Genomic DNA, 20,989 nt, shown 5'->3' with positions numbered 1-20,989 from the left:
CTCTTCAGAACTTTGAAGCTTATAATAGGATATTGTTGTCTATAATCATTATCCTATGCATTAGATCTCTAGGACTTAACTAGTAGCTACAGGTCTGTACCCTTAAACCATGTTGTTTCAAATGGCAGGATTTCTTTCTTTTTAAAGTCTGAATAATATTCCATTGCAGATCTATCTATCTATCATCTATCTATCTATCTATCTATCTATCTATCTATCTATCATCTATCATCATCATTTCTTTTTAAGTCTTGTGTTCATTATCCATACATCCCTTGACAACACTTTGTTTTTCTATCTCAGCAGTTGTGAATAATACAGTGATAAACATGAGTGGAGATACATTCTCAATATCTTATTTTCATTTCCTTTGAATATATACCCATAGGTGGAATTGCTACTTCATATGGTAGTTCTTTTTAAAATTTTTCTGAGGAAACTCTATACTGTTTTCAATAGTAGCTAAACCAACTTACATTCTAACCAAAAGAGTACAAGTATTTCCTAGCTCCATATCCTTGCTCACACTTGTTATTCCTTATCTTCTTGATGATAGCCATTCTAACATGTGTGAGGAAATATTTCATTGTTGTTTTGATTTGTACTTCCATGATGTAGTGATGTTGAGCATCTTTTTATTAACCGGTAGTAATCTGTTTGGATGCTGAATATCTTCTTTGGAAGAATGTCTGTTTAAATCCTCTAACCCTTTAAAAGTCATATTTTGGAGTTCCCACTGTGGTGCAGTGGGTTAAGAATCCTGTGTGGTCTCTGAAGTGATGTGGGTTTGATCCCCAGTCTGGCACAATGGGTTAAGTATCCGGCATTGCCACAGCCGTGGCATAGGTCATAGCTGGGGCTCAGATTCAATCCCTGGCCTGGGAACTTCCATATGCTGCAGGTGTGGCTAAAAGAAAAAAAAGTCAGATTGTTTTGTTTTTGGATTTGAGTTGTATGATTTCTGTATAGATATGTTGGATATTAAATTCTTTTCTGATATATGATTTGCAAACATTTTCTATCATTTTATAGGTTGTCTTTCAATTTTTGATTGCTTCTTTTGCTGTGCAGAAGTTTTTAGTTTAATGCAGCCCTGCTTATTGACGTTCACTTTTGTCATTCATGCTTTTGCAGTCATATTAAAAAAAAAATCCCTGCCAAGACTAATGGTAACGGGTATTTCCCCTAATTTTGTTCTAGAGGTTTTATGGTTTCTTGTCTTATGCCTAAATCTTTCGTCCTTTTTTTTTGTCTTTTTGCCATTTCTGGAGCTGCTCCCGCAGCATATGGAGGTTCCCAGGCTAGGGGTCTAGTCAGAGCTGTAGCCGCCACCCTACGCCAGAGCCACAGCAATATGGGATCCGAGCTGCGTCTGCGACCTACACCACAGCTCACAGCAATGCTGGATCGTTAACCCACTGAGCAAGGGCAGGGATCGAACCCGCAACCTCATGGTTCCTAGTAGGATTTGTTAACCACTGTGCCATGACAGGAACTCCCCTTTAGTCCTTTTCAAGATAACTTTTGTAAGTAGTGTAAAATGGGGCCCAAAGTCATTGTAATACAGGTGGTTTCCCAGTTTTCACAGCAGAATTTTTTGAAAAGACCATCCTTTCTCCATTGAGTGTTTTTGGTTCTTTGTTAAATATTAGAAAACTGTGTATACTATTTCTGAACTTTCTGTTTTGTACCAATGGTCTATGTGTCTGTTTTTATGTCATTACCATATGATATTGTCTTTTTTATTATTTACTTATTTGTTTTCCACAGTACAGCATGGGGACCAAGTTACACATACATGTATACATAATTTTTCCTCCCATTGTTATGTTGCAATGTAAGTATCTAGACATAGTTCTCAATGCTACACAGCAGGATCTCATTGTAAATCCATCCCAAGAGCAATAGTTTGCATCCATTAACCCCAAGCTCCCAATCCCTCCCACTCCCTCCTCTCTCCCCCAGGCAGCCACAAGTCTATTCTCCAAGTCCATGATTTTCTTTTCTGTGGAAACATTCATTTGTGCTGTATATTAGATTCCAGTTATAAGTGATATCATATGGTATTTATCTTTCTCTTTCTGACTCATTTCACTCAGTGTGAGAGTCTTTTATTTTATTTCATTTTTTAAGGGCTGCACCCAAGGCGTATGGAGGTTTCCAGACTAGGGGTCAAATCAGAGTTGTAGCTGCTGGCCTATGCCAGAGAAATATGGGATCCAAGTTGCGTCTGTGACCTGCACCACAGCTCAAGGCAACGCCGGATCCTTAACCCACTGAGCGAGGCCAGGGATCCAACGTGTGTCCACATGGATACCAGTTTCCAGTGAGCTATGATGGGAAATCCAAAATTTTGATTTTTACAGTTTTGTAATATTGTTTTCAATCTGGAAAAGTGATGCTTTAAGCTTTGTTCTTTTTCTCAGGATTATATTTTCTATTTAGTGTCTTTTATGGTTCCATAACATTTAGGATTTTTTCTATAAAAAATTCCGTTGGAATTTTGAATGGGATTATGCTGAATCATTAGAGAGCCTTGGGTAGAATGAACATTTTGGCAATAATAATTCTTATCCATGAATACAGGCTATTTTTCCATTTGTGTTTTTTCAATTTCTTTCATCAAGTTCTTGTAGTTTTCATTGTACAAATCTTTCACTTCCTTGGTTTTATTTACTTATTTATTTTTATTTTTTTTTGCTCTTTCAGACATTTTTTATTTACAGTTTGTGTTTAATGCAAATTAATTCCATAACATGAGAAGTTACTATGAATCAAAGCACAAATACACAAACACAATATACAATCCAAAAGAGATGTGCAGCATTTAGGTATGAAACAAAGAGGGAATGTTCATTCACACACACAGTAGCTTAAGATCTGGTGGTGTGGCTGTTCCAGTGTAGGTTTCTAAAGATCCGGGGGGGGGGAAGGGGAAATGACTTTGGTTATCAAGACTACTGTGGCCATATTCCATTCTGGAACATCTAAGCATCAGCGTGTGACCATGCGAACAAAAGACTTTAGGGAGTGTCTAGTTTTAAAAAGGTTTCTCTGCATGAGGCAGTCGTGAAAAGATTTACTTTCCAAAATCAAGTCCCCTTTAGGCTTAGGACCAGGTTCTATCTAAAAATATTGACTTAACAGAAAGTGTTCCAAATGTGGCTATTCTGATTCAATTTTTTTTTAAAAAAAGTATTTACAGAAAAGAGTATAAAAGTTTTTCTGAATCTAATATAAGCAAGCTTCCAGTCTTCACTTCCAAATATTTGATTTACAGTTTGGATCATTCACATAATTGCCTTTTTAATTTCAAGATTTGTCAAATTTACCTTCAAAAGAGATCATTTTTTTTAAAACTTTAAAAAGTACTCAACATACGCAGGAATAAAAAGCATTTTGAAATTAATTGAGATCAATGTACTACTTTGGTTATCATTTAGCTAAATGAATCTGCACTCTTATTGAATAAGAATAATTGTTAAGTATATAAGCCAAATGTACTCATTATGCTTGGGTTTAGGGTAGATTCCAATCCATCATTGCCCTGGCACATTGCTACATAAACAGTCAAACACAATGTCAAACCCAAAGCCCCAGAGGAAAGAGTTCAGTTCCCAAGAGAACAGTGAGAGATTATCATAAAATTATCTTGAGTACATCGGTATTAAATCAGTACTGCTGAAAACAGTACACTCAGGATGTACAGTAACACTTGGAAGTTCCTCCTAATGTACATATAAGTAGAATCATGGAAACTTTCTGTATTACCTAATTATTTTATGGTCTTATAAATTTAATGAACAAAAGAAAACTGAATCTCTGTTCCACATCACATTCTTTCTAAGATAAAAATCTATTCTCATTTTCAAGGTAGCGTTTTATGGGTCCATACTTCTTAAGCCACATTTAAGGAAATCATCTCAACTAATTTTGGAGGTTGTCACTCTTCATCTTGTACAGGAAACCAGCAGATTTAATATTGGCATTCATCAGCTAGTCAAACCCTTCACATGCTCTTCAAACCAATCAAATTTGGGATCCTCAACATTTTCTGCCAGTAAGATTATGTGTGGGATTAGCAGATTCATTGAATGAAGTTTTTTTTTTTTTTTTCTTGTCACACTGGATGTCTAGATGCCATTTGATTTGGGTTTAGAATATGGAGAAGTATAGATGTTTCTTGGCCTGAGTCTCTTAACATAGAGATGTAGAACAGAGACCGAGAGCACGAAGAGACTGGCTGTGGACTACATAGCACCGTCACTTGCCTTGGTGGTGGCATTCGCTGGATTGGGGGCGGCGGAAGTATTCTGGGTGGAGTTACTTGAAACTGTTACAAGAGTTGTTTGATTTGAATAAATCTGCGTAGGTAAGAGCAGTGCCAGAAGCAGCACCCCTAGTCCGAGTCTGGCCACTATCGCTCTGCCCATGTCTGCTCCGTCTGTGTGGGGCGAGTCTCACTGGCTGCGGGGCGCATGCGTAGAGGACCGCTGGTTCCTGGCAGGCGCAGGCAAGGTGGGCACTTCTTTGGTTTTAAATCTTAAATATTTTGTTATTTTTGATGCTAATGTGAAGGGGATAGATTTTAAGTTCTTTTTTAGATGTTTCACTTTTATTGTATAGAAATGCAACTGATTTCTGCATGCTAATTTTATATCCTACAGGTTTACTGTTCTCAAGGGTTACTTTCAACACTTTGGGGTTAAATCTTCAGGATTTTCTACATATAAATTCATATCATTTACAAATAATGACAATTTTAATTCTTCCTTTCCAGTTTGGATATCTATTCTTTCATTATCTTGCCCAATCATTCTAGGTTTTCAATAGTATATTGAAAAGTAATGAGAGTAAGCACCCTTTCAAATTTTAATGATTAGATTGGCTGTGAACTTGTTTTACATGTTGCAATATGTTCATTCTATGTTCATTATACTAAGTGTTTTAATCATGAAATAATGTTGTATTTGTCAACTACTTTTTATGCATTCATTGAAATATTTATTCACTACAAACTCTCTTAGAACTGCTTTCGTAGCATCTCATTGGCTTTGATGTATTAGTTTTTATTTTCATTTGTTTAGAGATATTTTGATTTCTCTTTTGGGTTCCCATTTTACCCATTGGTCATTCAAGAAAGTCTAGTTTTTTTTTCCTCCACATCCTTGTAGATTTTCCCACTTTCTTGTTGATTTCTAGTTTCATATAATTATGTTGGAAAAAATACTTTGTATTTTTTAATATTAGCTTTTCTAAAACTTATTTAGACTATCGTATAATCTATACTGGAAATGTTCCTGTGCACTTGAGAAGAATGTGTATTCTGCTTCAATTGGATGAAATGTTATGTGACTATCTGTTAGGCCTACCCACTGTAGTATATGGCTCAAGTTCAAAGTTTCCTTGGTTTTTTCTCTGGATGATTCATCTGTTGTTGAAAGCAGGGTGTTGAAGAACCATAATATCATTATATTGTTGTCTGTCTTTTCCTTCAGATCTGTTAGTATCTGCTTATGATATCTAGGTGACCTGATTTGGTGTGTGTATATGTATATATATAGTTTTATTATGTCCTCTTGATGAACTGACCCCTTTATCATTATATAATGACTTTTTTTCTTGTTTCTTTATTTGGCTTAATGTCTTATATAAGTATAACTATTCCTGCTTTCTTTTGATTTTCACTTGCAATGGACTTTTTTTTTTCCATTCCTTCACTTTGAGCCTATGTGTGTCCTTAAAGCTGTTTTGAGTCTCTTGTAGGTATAATATAGTTGGATCCCATTTTTTAAATATCAGCGTATTTTATTTTTCCCCTTTTGGCCACTCCGTGGCATATGGAGTTCCTGGGGCAGGGATCAGATTCAAGCTGCAGTTGCCACCCAAGCCACAGCTGCAGGCAACACTGGATCCTCAACCCACTATGCCGGGTTGGGTATCAAAACTGCTGGGTTGGGTATCACACCTGCATCCCAGCACTCCCAAGATGCCGCCAATCCCATTGCACCACCAGGGGAACTCTGGATCTTGTTTATTTTTTTGAATTGATTGTGTGCTCTGACTTTTGATGGGTGAACTTAAAACATTTGCACTTAAAGTTATCATGGATATATATGAACTAATGCCATTTTATTAATTGTTTTCTGGCTATTTTGTATTTCTACCATTTCTTTTTCTCCTTTTTTTTCTTCTTTCTTTCTTTCCTTCCTCCCTACCTCCCTTCTTCCTTCCTTCCTTCTTTTTACATGCCTGTGGCATACGGAAGTTCCTGAGCCAAGAATTGAACCTACACCACAGCAGCAACCTGAGCCATTGCAGTGATAATTCAGAAACCTTAACCTGCTGCACCACAGGAGAACTCTTCCACTGTTTCCTATTTTGTTTTTTTGTTTTTTTTGTATTTGTGTATTTTCTAGGGTCGTGCCTGTGACATATGGAGGTTCTCAGGCTAGGGGTCTAATTGGAGCTGTAGCCACCGGCCTATGCCACAGCCAGAGCAACAAGGGATACAAGCCGCATCTGTAACTTATACCACAGCTCACAGCAATGCCAGATCCTTAACCCACTGAGTGAGGCCAGGGATTGAACCTGCATCCTCATGATTCCTAGTTGGGTTCATTAACCACCGAGCCACGACAGGAACTCCTCCACTGTTTCTTTTCCATCTGTTTCTGCCTATCTTTCTACATCAGTGATTTTCCATGGTGTTATTCTTTCTTCTGAGGATCTACTTTAGGTTTTTATTGTTTTTGAATCTACTCTAGGTTTTTTCTTTGTTGTTTAGAGTCTTATATAAACACCTCATAGACAAAACCATCCATTTTAAGCTGATATTCAACTTAATTTCAATTGTCTACAAAAGCAACACATTTTTACTCTTACCTTATATAACTATTTACCTATTCTATGTTGTTTATTTACTTAAATTATAGTAGATATGGTTATTATTATTATTTTTTTTGGTCTTTTTAGGGCCATACCTGCAGCATATGGAAGTTCCCAGGCTAGGGGTTCAATCTGAGATGCAGCTGCCAGCCTATGCCCCAGCCAGGTGTAGTTATTTTTAAAAACTCTTCATTTTTATCCTTTATACTATAGTTAAGCGGTTGAACAACACCCTATTACTGAATTAGCATATTTAAAGTCTTTTTACTTTTATTCCTAAGTTGTTTGCATACTTTCTTATGTTTTCATGTTGCTAAAGTGTCTTTAATATCAGCTTGGAAAACTCCTTTCAGTATTTTTTGTAAGGCAGGTCTAGCGTTGATGAACACCTCAGATTTTGTGTTTCTGAAAAAGTCTTCATTTCTCTTTCTTTTTTTTTTTAAGGGCCACACCCATGGCATATGGAGGTTCCCAGACTAGCAGTTAAATTGGAGTTGTAGCTGCTGGCCTGTGCCATAGCCACAGCAATGTCAGATCCAAGCTGTGTGTCAGCAACCTACACCACAGCTCATGGCAATCTTGGATCCTTAACACACTGAGCAAGGCCAGGGATTGAACCTGTGTCCTCATGGATACTAGCCAGATTCCTTTCCACTGATCTATGATGGGAAATCCCTTCATTTCTCTTTCATATCTCAAGTATAAATTTGCCAGCTACAGCATTAGTATTCTTGGCTAGGAGTTTTCACTTTCAGCACTGGCTACAGCATTCCACTCTTCCCTGGCTTGAAGGATATCTGCTGTGAAAAATGTTGCTAGCTTAATGAGGGTTCTTTTGTACATTACAACCCTTTTTCTCCCTGGCTGCTTTTAGGATTCTCTCTTCATCTTTGATTTCTGACAGTTTTGTTCAGAATGTTTCTGTATTTAGTAGACAGCACAAAAGATTAAGGTTACATACTGTATGAATGGACACTAGAGGAAGCTGGGGGTATCTCTTTGAGTAGAAGATCAGTATATATTGCAGTTGCTCATTAAGTCATGCTGCTGTCATGATTGCTGGTTTCAATGATGATGGTGATAAAGATGAAGAACAAAAAATTTCCACAAAATTCTCTCTTTGTTCAGCCTTACTGTGGACAGAACAGCCCCTAAATCTGGGATGGTAAATACATTTTTTGACTGTTACCATTTCCCCTTCCCCATTGATGGCAAATGCCTTGACCTTCTTTTCTAATTAATCACTTCATTCCTTCTGAATTCTTCTCAAAACTGCACCATGAAGCAATGATGGATCTGATGTTGGGAACTGAACCCTTTGACTTTTCAGAGTATAACCTTACGCTTCTATGGGGATTTTCTCAATTTATATTTACAAGAAGGAGGAGAAGAAACGTTTGAGGAGAAGGAAGACATTCTGGATGTTAAGGCTGACAAATATTTGCATATACATAATAATGTCATAGTTTTTCTTCAGCGACAGCTCCAAAATTTTTACTTATATCAATAAACACAACTTCCAGGCTAAACCTCACAGCTGTTCTCTACCTTTCAAGGCTTTTCATGATTTTATTTGTAGTTGAGTTTCATCTGAATAAAAATGTGTTTGTGGAGTTTCCATTGTGGCTCAGTGGAAGCAAATCTGACCAGTATCCATGAGGACGCAGGTTTGATCCCTGGCCTTGCTCAATGGGTTAAGGATCTGGCATTGCCATGAGCTGTGGTGTAGGTTGCAGATGCAGCTTGGATCTGGCATTGCTGTGGCTATAATGGATGCCATTGGCTACAGCTCCGATTTGGCCCCTAGCCTGGGGACCTCCATTGCTGCAGGTGTGACCCTAACAAGACAAAAAAAATGTGTGTTGGGAGGTGTTCTAGTGACCTTCTCTAGGGCGTGAAATCTATAGAAACTTGAAGTGAGTTTCAGTGCCCGATTCACAAATATTCTTTTGGTTAGTTACCATTTGCCCTAACACTTAGTGTTTTCCCACATTGGACTGGTTCCAATGAGGATAAGAGAAAAGAACTCCCAAAAATGCTGCCTCCATTTTTTAATTCCCATGTCTATTGCTTAAGCAGTATAATCCTTCCATGAGTTCAAGTTATTTTTATTTGTAGAAGAAATCTTTAACCTGAAAACCATGTATAATTTCAGGATATGGGGATTGAAATTCTAATAAAACTCTATGTAAATGTTGTAAGTGGTAGCAGTTGGCAGGATAGGGTGTCTGGAGTTTCCATAATGTCGTCAAAAGTATCACTGACCCAAAGAAGATCAAGAATGACTGACTGAAAGACTTTAACTCACATGTTTTGAGGAAAGAAAACATCTATACTTGCAAGGAAGAGAGCATAATGGCTCTTTCAGTCTTGTCTTAACTAACTTCTCAGGAGCCTTCCTACAGTTGTTAAGTCGGTTAGGTCACATCCATTTCCAAGCTGCTTCACGGTGTGTGGCTTCTCCCAGCTTCCCATTATATTATGTGTATATTTCTCTAGGCTTTATGAAAGCAGAAAGACATGTTTGGAACTTTCCACCTGTCTTGATTACAGAAATGAATGCTAGTTCTCATGTAAATTTTCAAGAACACAGACTGCACCATCCTCACTTTATATATGAAGCCTAGCATGATTCAGGGATTTTTTCAAGCCTTGAGTTAATATCAAAGTTATACTTATCAGAATCATTATTTTCACCATATAGAGAGATGACAGATTTTCTTAATTTGGTCCATTTTAAATTCTCATATGTTTGTAAAATATGGAATGGGAAAGCATGAAACTAAGGCATTTAATCAATATGTTCTAATGATGCTCATTTACTGTCTTATCCCCCCCAAGAGAATTACAATATATATATTCAAGATAATTTTTCATTTAAGGTTGGTGATTATACATGGTAAGGACAGGTTAATTCAACATTGATGATTCAAGGTTGTATATTAATCAGCTGCATGACTGAAAAAAAAGAAGAATGTTTTATTTGTGGAATAAAATTACTTCCTTCTCATGTTTTTCTCAGCAGATGGCACCAATCAAGTCCATGGATGGGGATAAAAATCTAACTTTTGTGGCCATGTTTATTTTCCAGGGACTCTCAGATGAAAAAGAGCTGCAACTTATCCTCTTTCCAATCTTCCTAGGGATCTATCTTGTAACTCTAACCTGGAATCTGGGTCTTATCCTCCTCATAAGAATGGATTCTCACCTCCACATACCTATGTACTTTTTTTCAGTTTCTTGTCTTTTATTGATATGTCTTACTTGTCTTATGTCAGCCCAAGGATGCTTTCAGATTTCTTAAAGGTTGAAAAAACAATCTCCTTCATAGCCTGTGCCACCCAGTATTTTCTTGGGTCCTGGATGGCTCAGGATGAGTGCTGCCTCTTGGCTGCCATGGCCTAGGACAGATATGTTGCTATTGGTAGCCCCCTGCAGTACTCAGCCATCATGGCTCCTGGCCTTTGTGTGAAGATGATTGCTTGGGCTTTTGGGAGTGGTTTCCTTGGTAGCTTAGTTCAAACAGTCCCTTGCTTTCATCTCTACTACTGTGGGCCAAATGTGATTCATCATTTCTTCTGTGACCTTCCTCAGATTGTTTCCTTGTCTTGCTCCAATCCCTTCATCAGCCAAATGATACTTTCCTTAGTAGCTATTATTTTTGAGTTGGGTTCTTTGCTTGTCATCCTCTTATCCTATGGTTTCGTAGCAGTTTCCATTCTGAAAATATCCTCCATCAAAGGTAGTGCCAAGATGTTCAATACCTGTGCCTCCCACCTGGCAGTTGTGACACTCTTCTATTGCACAGGTCTCTCCCTGTACCTGCTTCCTAGGTCTGGCCACCCCAAGAAGCAGGGCAATGTGCTGTCAGTGTTCTATGTTGTCCTTATTCCCATGTTAAACCCTCTTAGATATAGTTTGAGGAACAATGAGATCAAAGAAGCCCTCAGGAGAGTGATAAAGAGGGGCACACATTTACCTCAGTAAGAATATATTTGGGGGGAGGGGGAGGGAGTGGGATGGATTGGGAACTTGGGGTTAATAGACACAGATTATTGCCTTTGGAATGGATAAGCAATGAGATCCTGCTGTGTAGCACTAGGAACTATATCTAGTCACTTATTATGGAGCACGATAAAGTGAGAAAAAAAGAACCTATATATATGTGTAACTGGGTCACCATGCTGTACAGTGGAAAATTGACAGCTCACTCTAAACCAGCTATAATGAAAAAAAAAAATCATTATAAAAAAATAAAAAACTGTGAATGAAAAAAAAAAAGAATAACATTTGGGCTGGTATTATTACCTGTATAAGGAAGACAGGGGTAAGAATATGCAAGAGACACTTTGTAGAACACAAGTATAGCGAGGTCTGGAGTTCCCGTTGTGGCGCAGTGGTTAACGAATCCGACTAGGAACCATGAGGTTGCTGGGTTAGTCCCTGCCCTTGCTCAGTGGGTTAATGATCTGGCGTTGCCGTGAGCTGTGGTTGTAGGTTGCAGACGCGGCTTGGATCCCACGTTGCTGTGGCTCTGGCTTAGGCTGGTGGCTACAGCTCCGATTCGACCCCTAGCCTGGGAACCTCCATATGCCGTGGGAGTGGCCCAAAGAAATAGCAAAAAGAAAAAAAAATAAGAATAGCGAGGTCAAAAGATAAGTGATAACGTGTCTTCCTTGTTTTTTGGTGCCATGAATTTCTTTTTAATTTTATAGTCTATTTATCATCTATGTTATAGTTAATGTACAATATTTTATTCATTTCAGGTGTACTACATAATGACTCACATTTTTTAAACTTGTTACTCCATTTATAGTTATTGTAAAATTTTGCCTATATTCCTGTATTGGACAGTTTATTCTCATTGCTTATTTATTTTATACTTAGTAGTTTGTATCTCTTAATCGCCTATTTTGTGAGTCTGTTTCTGCTCTCTTATATTCACTAGCTTGTTTTATTTTTAGGTTCTCCATTTAAATGGTATCATACAGTATTTTCCTTCTCTATATGACCTATTTTCTTAGCAAGTCCCTCTAGTCCACTCATGTTGCTGCAAATGAAAAAATTTTATTCTTTTTTATAGCTGAGTAGTGTTACATTGCATGTGTATGTGCACCCCCCCATTCTTTATCCATATTTCTCTCTTTTTTTGGGGGGGGGCATGGCAGTGGCATGTGGAAGTTCCCAGGCCAGGGGTCAAATCCATGCCACAGTAGTGACCCAAGACACAGCAGTAATAATGCCAGATCCTTAACCACTGAGCCACCAGGGAACTCCACATCCACTCGCCCTTTATGGACACATAGGTTGCTTTTATATCTTGGCAATTGTAAATATTACTGCTATGAACATTGAGACTCATGCATCTTTTCTATTTAGTGCTTTCATTTTTTTTTTCAGATATACGTTCATGGGCAGAATGTCTGGATCATACGGTATTTCTACATCTGGTTTTCTGAAAACTCTCCAATTCTTTTCCATAGTGGCTGCTAGTGTCATTATGTTTAACTGCCACCACCAAGTGATCTGTCTGAGGCAGCACCACCTATATTGAATTCAGTTTCAAAAGTCTGTCCCTGATTAGACCCAGGTAGACAAAACCCTATATTTGAAAACAGAGATTCTGATAGATGTTGCATGTAGTGAAATGACAAGAACCCAGGAAGACATACACACTGTTCTTTTTCTTCACTGATTTTTCTTTATAAAATTAGGTGTTTATTTATACATCAATAAACTAAAAATGAAAAGAAATAAAAAATGAAATATGTGAAAATTAAAAATATTTTTAAAATGAACACTTCATAATCTGAATTTTGAACAGAGATTGTGTGTGTGTGTGTGTGTGTGTGTGTGTGTGTGTGTGTGTTTGAGAGAGAGTAAGACATACACACAGAACAAGAGAGCAGGAGAGACAGAGAGAGAGAGAGAGAGAGATGGGGGAGAGGAAGAAAGGAAAGCAAGTGAGATGCCAGGAGATGATAGGAGTGGAGAGGGACAAAGGTAGGTCTAGCTTTATTCCCAAATAACCTTGTCCCCTACCTTGCTCTTTGAGCCATTTTTGTGAAGTGTATTGTGAAAAAGAGAAGGGAGAGAGGAATGGTAGAAAGAAATTACACCTTTAAGGCTTATAGGGGAGATGCTCAGAGGATTAGAAAGAAGTCGAAGTCATCAATTCCTGGGCATACGCTGGACTGGTTGGAACATGCTCTTTGGTAGCTTTCAAGATACCATGCAAGACCTCAGAAATAAAGGCTTTTGTGGTGTGTCTAGTGGGGTTGGACATCATCTCCAGTAATCTGAATCCCTCAGAGGATCCAGGACTTAAGTTTGACCAGGGAGCAATAGAGCCACCTAACATGGAGTTACCATGTAAACTCAGAGTCCAATCAAGACAATTAAAAGAGAATTTTAAAATGAGGTTTTTTTTTTTCAGACAGAAGATTATGGGCTAAGTTTCAAACATATCATATTAGTGTTTACTACATTTTATATTTCATAGAGTTACATTGCGAAGATGTGACTTCTTTCTATTAACATGGGGTTGGCAGGTTCGAATTATCCCTTTTATAGTTAGAATTTTTAGGCATATTGAAGTCTGCCATATTCTTCTTAGTGTAGCAACAGCTCATCTTTAATTTCACAAAATGTGATTTGTAGAACTAAATGGTTCTTTCGTACTGACCAGAAACATATCCTCTATCACTTGGCTGTGAAGCACCAATTCTATGTTTTGGTCTGATATCTGTAACACTATTTTTAGAATCTTTTCTGTTTAAAAGATTAAATTATTATAGTTTTTATCAGAGGAACATCTAAGTTCAAGCCTATTAGCAGGAGTTAAATCATGTAATTAACTCATTGTCCACATACACTTGTTTCTCCATGGCAGTAAGATTAGTTGAAGCAGATCCAATCAAGAATGAGACCTGGAGTTCCCATCGTGGCTCAGTGGTTAACGAATCCGACTAGGAACCATTAGGTTGTGGGTTCCGGTCCCTGCCCTCGCTCAGTGGGTTAACGATCCAGCGTTGCTGTGAGCTGCGGTGTAGGTTGCAGACGCGGCTCAGATCCCGCGTTGCTGTGGCTCTGGCATAGGCCGGGGGCTACAGCTCTGATTCGACCCCTAGCCTGGGAACCTCCATATGCGGTAGGAGTGGCCCAAAGAAATAGCAAAAAGAAAAAAAAAAAAAGAATGAGACCTTCCTAAAACATCTCTATATCCATAGTAATGGCAGGGTACCTGATCCAAATTTTAAAAGGACCAAAAAATGACAAACAATTTTTGAAACGATCTTAGACATTTTTAATGAAGAATTAGTAATGTAGCAGAACATGTTGGAAAGAACTCCAATTCATAACACATAAATTACACTTGGTATTAATAGAAGGCATGGCATGAGCTGCATATTCTGATAATAGCCTAAAAAGGTATCTCAAATTCAATTTCACTATCAGTCCTGTTTTATAGGTGAAAATACCAAGGTTTAGAAAGTGCATTAGGTCAAGATCATAGAATCCTCAAGTGTAAGAGATGCTACTCAATCCAGATTTTCTGACAGGAAAGTGTGTGGTTTTAACCACAATTGTGGCCTTATCATGAATAGTTTTGCTGTAGTCCTTATTGACTTGATTTGTTAAAATAGCATAGGAAGTAATGCCATATTTGCCTCATGGCTGTAGTGATGATTGATTTAGGTCAGGTATTTAAGAAGATATGTGTACAGCAATGGAATGTTAGCCATAAAAAAGAACAAAATAATGCCATTTGTAGCAACATGGATGGCACTAGAGACTCTCATCTAAGTGAAATAAGTCAGAAAGAAAAAGAAACCCTATGATATCACTTATATCTGGAATCTCATATATGGCACAAATGAAATTTTCCACAGAAAAGAAACTCATGGACTTGGAGAACAGACTTGTGGTTGCCAAGGGGGAGGGGGAGGAAGGGAAGGGAGGGGAGGGAGGGGATGGACTGGGAGCTTGGGGTTCATAGATGCAAACTATTGCATTTGGAGTGGACAAGCAATATGATCCTGCTGTATAGCATAGTTAACTATATCTAGTCACCTGTGATGGAACATGATGGAAGAAAATGTGAGAAAAAGAATATGTGTGTGTGTGTGTGTGTGTGTGAGACTCTGTCACTTTGCTGTATAGTAGAACACTGACAGAACACTGTAATCCAACTATAATGGAAAAAATAAAATAATTAAAACATTAAAAAAAGAAGATATGCATTGGATATATCTAAAATGAAGGTGCTTTGTAAACAGGTTATGTCCACATATCTGATTTATTATATTCACACTATTACCAGCTAGCTGTGTCATCTTGGGCAAACCTCTCAACTCCACTGGCTTCAGGTCCTCACCTGAAAATTAAAGGTATTGGCCTAGATGATCACTATGTCCCTTCCAGTTCAAATGACTCCAAGTGTGTTACAAGAAAAGCTCTAATTATGAGATCTTGATAGGACCACAGGGAAGTAGAGAACTGAATCAGGAGGGAAATGGCAAAGTGGGACATGAAATTAGAAGGGACAAAAGCACCATGGCAACCCTGCCTCCAGAGAGCAAGTACCTGGACAGTGTTCTTCCCCAACTGTCTTTTTCCTTTCACCTCTGCCCTTAATTACACATAGAAGAGGATCTCATGTAGGCATCTCTCTGGCTGAGTGGACAGCCAAGTCCATGGTCAAAAGTCATTGAAGTGCAGTAGGCCCACCTGGAAAATTTCTTTGCAAAAGATATCCACATTTTTAACCTTTGTGAAGACCTCTGCCGTCCTGGGACCTGAGTCAAGGTGAGAGGGCAAGATTTATAGAGAACAGTGGATTCTGTACTATCTCTATAGCCATGTGATTCTTTTAGCTGGACTTTCATGGAGCAAGGTTTGTAGTCCTCAGTCTCTTTCTCCTTCTTCCGCTATCCCTCCTCCCTTATCTCCACACTCTCCACTTAGGTCTCTTCCTTGAGTTTTCTGTATCCAACTTCCATGGAAAATATGAATCTGTGACCTTAAATGTCAGGTATCACTCCGGAGTGAGGGACACATGTTGACTTCTGGTTCTGCAATTTCTTAGGGACATAATCTTGAACTCTGCAGGCTTCTGTGTTTCACCGGTAAAATGGGGTAAATCATCATTTAGAATCCAAGGACATGTCTGTATAGCTTAATGTATAGTAAAGTTAATTGAATGCTAGGTCAAGATTAATAGTTTACTGAATTTCAGTAGAATAAACCAAAACATGTTTATTTATGCTTCCCATCTTCATTCATCCCAAGGACACTTACAATTTAGTATATTTATGTGAGGATCTGTTTTTACATAATAATCATTTGTCTTATTTCTATTTAAACATACAGCTTTGATTCATAATTTCTGTATGGCAAAGCTAAACAGGTTACTGATAAAGATATGAAAAATATGTAGTATTTCATTGGCCTTTTAAGGAAATCACCTTTGGAGAAGATGGGCGTCTGGAGACTCTAGGGTGGGTAAAACAGATATCAGAGATGCCCCCTTCTGAGCACAGGTAGTGTTGGTGTAGATGTCCCTTTTAATCTTCTTTTACTTAATATTGCTATTTTCATCCAGCAATATTCCTAGCTTTCTTGACCTGATTTTGTGCCCTGCATGACCTCATGAGTGACCATGTCCTTAATAGGTCTGATTTGGAAAAGGTTTTGATAAGCTCTTTAGGTCATTCAGTCCCTGAAACACCATCACCCTATGTGGTGGTAAATCTTTGTTTTTTAGGGCTGCACTTGCAGCATATGGAAATTCATGGGCTAGGGGGTTGGAGTTGCAACTGCCAGCATACAACATAGCAATACTAGATAAAATCTGTGTCTGTGACCTATACCACAGCTCATGGCAATGCTGGATCCTTAAGCCACTGAAAAGGGCCAGGGATTGAACCCATATCCTCATGGATACTAGTTGGGTTTGTTACCACTGAGCCACAACAGGAACTTGGAGGTGGTAAATCTTATTAGCCCTATTCATAAATGAGGCAATGAAGGCACAGAAAGGTTAACAACTTGCTAAGGGTCACAAAGCCATTAGGTAAAAGTCAGGAAGCATAATGCCTCCAGCTTTGTTCTCTTTCTCAGGATTATTTTGTCTGTTTAGAGTATTTGTGATTATATGACAATTTTTAGGTTGTTTAATCTGACAGTTTTTGAGTGGAGTCTTTAAGACTTTCTATATTAAAAAATCATATCATCTACAAAGAGGAGAAATTTCAATTTTGACGCCATTTATTTATTCATTAATTCATTGTTTCATTCATTCTTGCCTGATTGGCCTGGCTTGGACTTCTAGTACAATGTTGTGTCAGAATGTGTACAGTGGTCACCCTTGTCTTATTTCTGCTCTTAGGAGGAAAAGCTTTCAATCATTTACCGCTAAGTGTGATGTTAGATACAGGCATGTTGTCATGGCCTTTATTACGTTGAGGTAAATTCCTACTACCTAACTTGTTGAGAGTTTTTATCATGATTGCAAGTTGAATTTGTCAAAAGATTTTTGTGCATTTATTGAGAGGATTCTATGATTTTTATGTTTAATTCTGTTAATGTAATGTATCATACTTATTGCTTTGTGTATGTTGAGCCATTCTTGCATCCCAACCTGGTCATGGTATGATCCTTTGTATGTGCTGCTGAATTTTGTTTGTTAGTATTTTTGAGACTTTAAAAATCTCTAGTAACCAAGGATAATGACCTGTAGTTTTCTTTCCTGGTAGTGTTCTTATCTTGCTTTGTCATCAAAATAATATTGGCTTTGTAAAATATGTTTGAAAATGTCCCCTCCTCTTCAGTTTTTTTGGAAGAGTTTGAAAAGGATTGGCATTAATTCTTCTTTAAATGTTTGGTAGAATTTACCATGAAGCCATCTGGTCCTGGGCTTTTCTTTGTTGGGAGGTTTCTGATTACTAGTCTCCTTACTAGTTATTGTTCTGTTCAGACTTTCTATTTTTTTCTGATTCAGTTTTTCTAAGTCATACATTTCTAGAAATTTATCTGCTTCTTCAATGTGGTGGAAAACCATGGGCAATGAGGGGCCATTTTTGTGTGGCACTGAAGCAGCAGAGAGGAAGGGCAGTGAGGTCAGAGTATAGCTTCTTCTCTATTCTTTTCATGTGGTCCTTCTTGGTCTCTTTGGCCCAGGGATGATGCTCTACCTTCATCCTTTGTTTTTGAATTTTAACATTGGTATCTTGCCTATGAATAGTTACTAGTTTTTTTTTTCTGGTGAGGAGGACTGAATTCAGGAATAATCTATGTTGCTATATTGATTATGACACTCAGAACTAAAAATTGAAAGTCTTAACCCTTAACCAGTCTTTTATGCCGCTTCCTAAAATGAAAAATTCATGCAATTAGGACAAAAGTTGGGGCCAGTAGTGAGTCATACTAGCTTCCCTTTGGAATGTTTTGTATGAAATCTTCCCTAAGAAGACTTATTTCATAACTTAATGGGGTAAACAGACTGTCCCTCCAAAATATTATCAGGATTATAAATCATGGTGTAATTTTCTAGGCCACCTAGGAGCTGTTTGGTTGAATATATGTGCAAAAATCTTGAGAAGTTATAATAAACAGTAATTTTTTTCTTATGTGTAAAAGAAGAAGATATAAAAACCTATCCAAAAGGTCATTTGGAGAGAAGAGCTATTTCAAAATTATTCTGAAATGGTGTTACTTATGCAATACTATTATTAAGCAGCAGTTACCCCTGAATTATCAGAGGTCATTAAAAAAGCTGTTATTTTATTTTTTTAATTTCATAGTATATTTGAGATATAATGTTGTGCCAATTTCTGCTGTAGAGCAAAGTGACTCAGTCATACATACATATACATTCTTTTTTAAACCTATAATTTTAATCAATGATATAATCTTTTATATAGGTAATCACAAAATTCATATTGCTTTTTGAAAACTTTTCAGTCAACTTTGAAAATATCTTTGAACCTGAAGCACTGAGAAGGCTCTTGCCAACAATTCAAGATGAAAAGATGAGGTCTTTACCCCAAGACAGAGAAGGATATTCCCTTTGCCAGTGCTCAATGGAGGGAAAAGATGGCATGTATTCAAATTTTAATATTACCATTCCCTTTGGAATATTTTGTATGAAATCTTTCTTAGAAGACTTATTTCGTAACTTAATGGGGCAAACAGACTGTGTCCTTCCAAAATATTATCAGGAGTATAAATCACAATAAAATTTTCTAGGCCAATTAGGAGCTGTTCGATTGAATATATGTGCAAAAATATTGAGAAGGTATTGTACACAGAGTAATTTTTCTTATGAGAAAAAGAAGAGAATATGAAAATATATCTAGATGGTCATTCTGGAGAGAAGAGCTCTTTCAAAATTATTCTGAAATGATGCTACTTATGCAATAATATTATAAAGCAGCAGATATACCCTGAATTATCAGAGGCCATTAAAAAATCTGTTTTAATTATTTCATTTTAAAATATAGTTGATTTATAATGTTGTGCCAATTTCTACTGTACAGCAAAGTGACTCAATCATATATATATATATATATACACATTCCTTTTTTTTCAACCTGTAATTCTAATCAATGATATAGTCTTTTATATAATAATCACAGAATCTATATTGCTTTTTTAAAACCTAACAGTCAACATTTAAATATTTTTATAAATGTTCATGAGACCTCATGACATAACTGAGAACCTGAAGCAATGAGAAGTTACTTGCTCACAATTTAAGAAGAAAAGCTGAGGTCTTTACCCCAAGACACTGAAGGATATTCCCTTTGCCAGTGCTCGATGGAGGAAAAATATGGCATGCATTAGATTGGTACTGTTACCATTTCACCTGAGTCAGCAATGCATTCTCTTGTCTTTCTGACTTCAGGAGTACAAAGACAATGACTGGGGGAGAAAATGTTACAAATATCACAGACTTTATCCTCCTGGGATTCTCCGATTTTCCCCATATCAGAGCAGTCCTCTTTGTTGTGTTCCTGGTGATATATATTTTGACACTGACTTGGAATCTGTGTCTCATTGTCTTGATAAAGATGGATCCCCACCTCCACATACCCATGTACTTCTTCATCAGTAATCTGTCCTTTATAGATATATGCTATGTGAGCTCTACAGCCCCCAAGATGCTCTACGACCTTTTCCAGGAAAAGCCAACTATCACCTTTGTGGGTTGTGCCATTCAATACTTTGTGTTTTCAACCATGGGATTGAGTGAGTCTTGTCTGATGACAGTCATGGCTTATGATCGATATGCTGCCATTTGTAACCCACTCCTCTATTCATCAATCATGTCACCCTCTCTCTGTGGTCGGATGGTGCTGGGGTCCTATATGGCTGGACTCTCTGGTTCTCTGTCCCAAGTGTGTGCCATGCCTCAGCTCCACTTCTGTGGGCCTAATGTCATCCACCACTTCTTCTGTGACATGCCCCAGCTGTGGGTTCTTTCCTGCTCTAACACATTCTTTGTACGACTCTTAACTGCTATATCAGCAATGATCTTTGGGATAGTAAATGCCCTAGTTATCATGATATCCTATATCTACATTGTCATCTCCATCATGAGGATCACTTCAGCTAAAGGCAGGTTCAAGGCTTTCAACACCTGTGCTTCTCACTTGACAGCAGTTACCCTCTTCTATACCTCCAGTACCTGTGTCTATTTGAGTTCCAGCTCTGGTGGTTCCCCCGGCTTTGACAGATTTGCATCAGTCTTCTACACTGTGGTGATTCCTGTGTTGAACCCTTTGATATATAGTCTGAGGAACAAAGAAATCAAAGATGCCTTGAAGAGATTGAAAAAGAGGAAAGAGTGTTGCTGAGGTAACAGATTGTGATGTCCGACAGGTTTGTCCTGTTAGAATCACCTTAACACACAATAATATCCACATGAATGGAGAATAACAAAATTCATACTGCCTTGGACCAAAAAGGTTTAATGTGACAGAGATCATATGCCAAAATGGACATACGGCTATATCCTACCACACAATCAAAATATCTTTAAGTCCTTGTGGCCCATTATTTTCATTCTACAAGCGGTGTGGCTTCAGCATTTATTCAC

The 20,989-nt window shown here is 37.7% G+C and overlaps 1 protein-coding gene and 1 pseudogene across 1 annotated transcript; both read left to right on the top strand.

Moving 5' to 3' along the window:
* Nucleotides 1–9,913: 9,913 nt before the first annotated feature.
* LOC125119124 (olfactory receptor 1440-like) lies at nucleotides 9,914–10,875 on the top strand (annotated as a pseudogene).
* An 8,933-nt stretch (nucleotides 10,876–19,808) lies between these two features.
* Nucleotides 19,809–20,747, top strand: LOC125119118 (olfactory receptor 5AN1-like). Its single transcript, XM_047765977.1, has one exon. The coding sequence runs from the start codon at nucleotides 19,809–19,811 to the stop codon at nucleotides 20,745–20,747; it is 939 nt and encodes a 312-aa protein (XP_047621933.1).
* Nucleotides 20,748–20,989: the final 242 nt, after the last annotated feature.

The sequence above is a fragment of the Phacochoerus africanus genome, unplaced genomic scaffold (assembly GCF_016906955.1).
Source record: "Phacochoerus africanus isolate WHEZ1 unplaced genomic scaffold, ROS_Pafr_v1 Scaffold_14, whole genome shotgun sequence".
NCBI lineage: Eukaryota > Metazoa > Chordata > Mammalia > Artiodactyla > Suidae > Phacochoerus > Phacochoerus africanus.
This window is presented reverse-complemented; position numbering and strand designations above follow the sequence as displayed.

Coding starts and splice junctions, on each gene's coding strand:
- LOC125119118 (XM_047765977.1), top strand. CDS start 19,809: ATGACTGGGGGAGAAAATGTTACAAATATCACAGACTTTATCCTCCTG.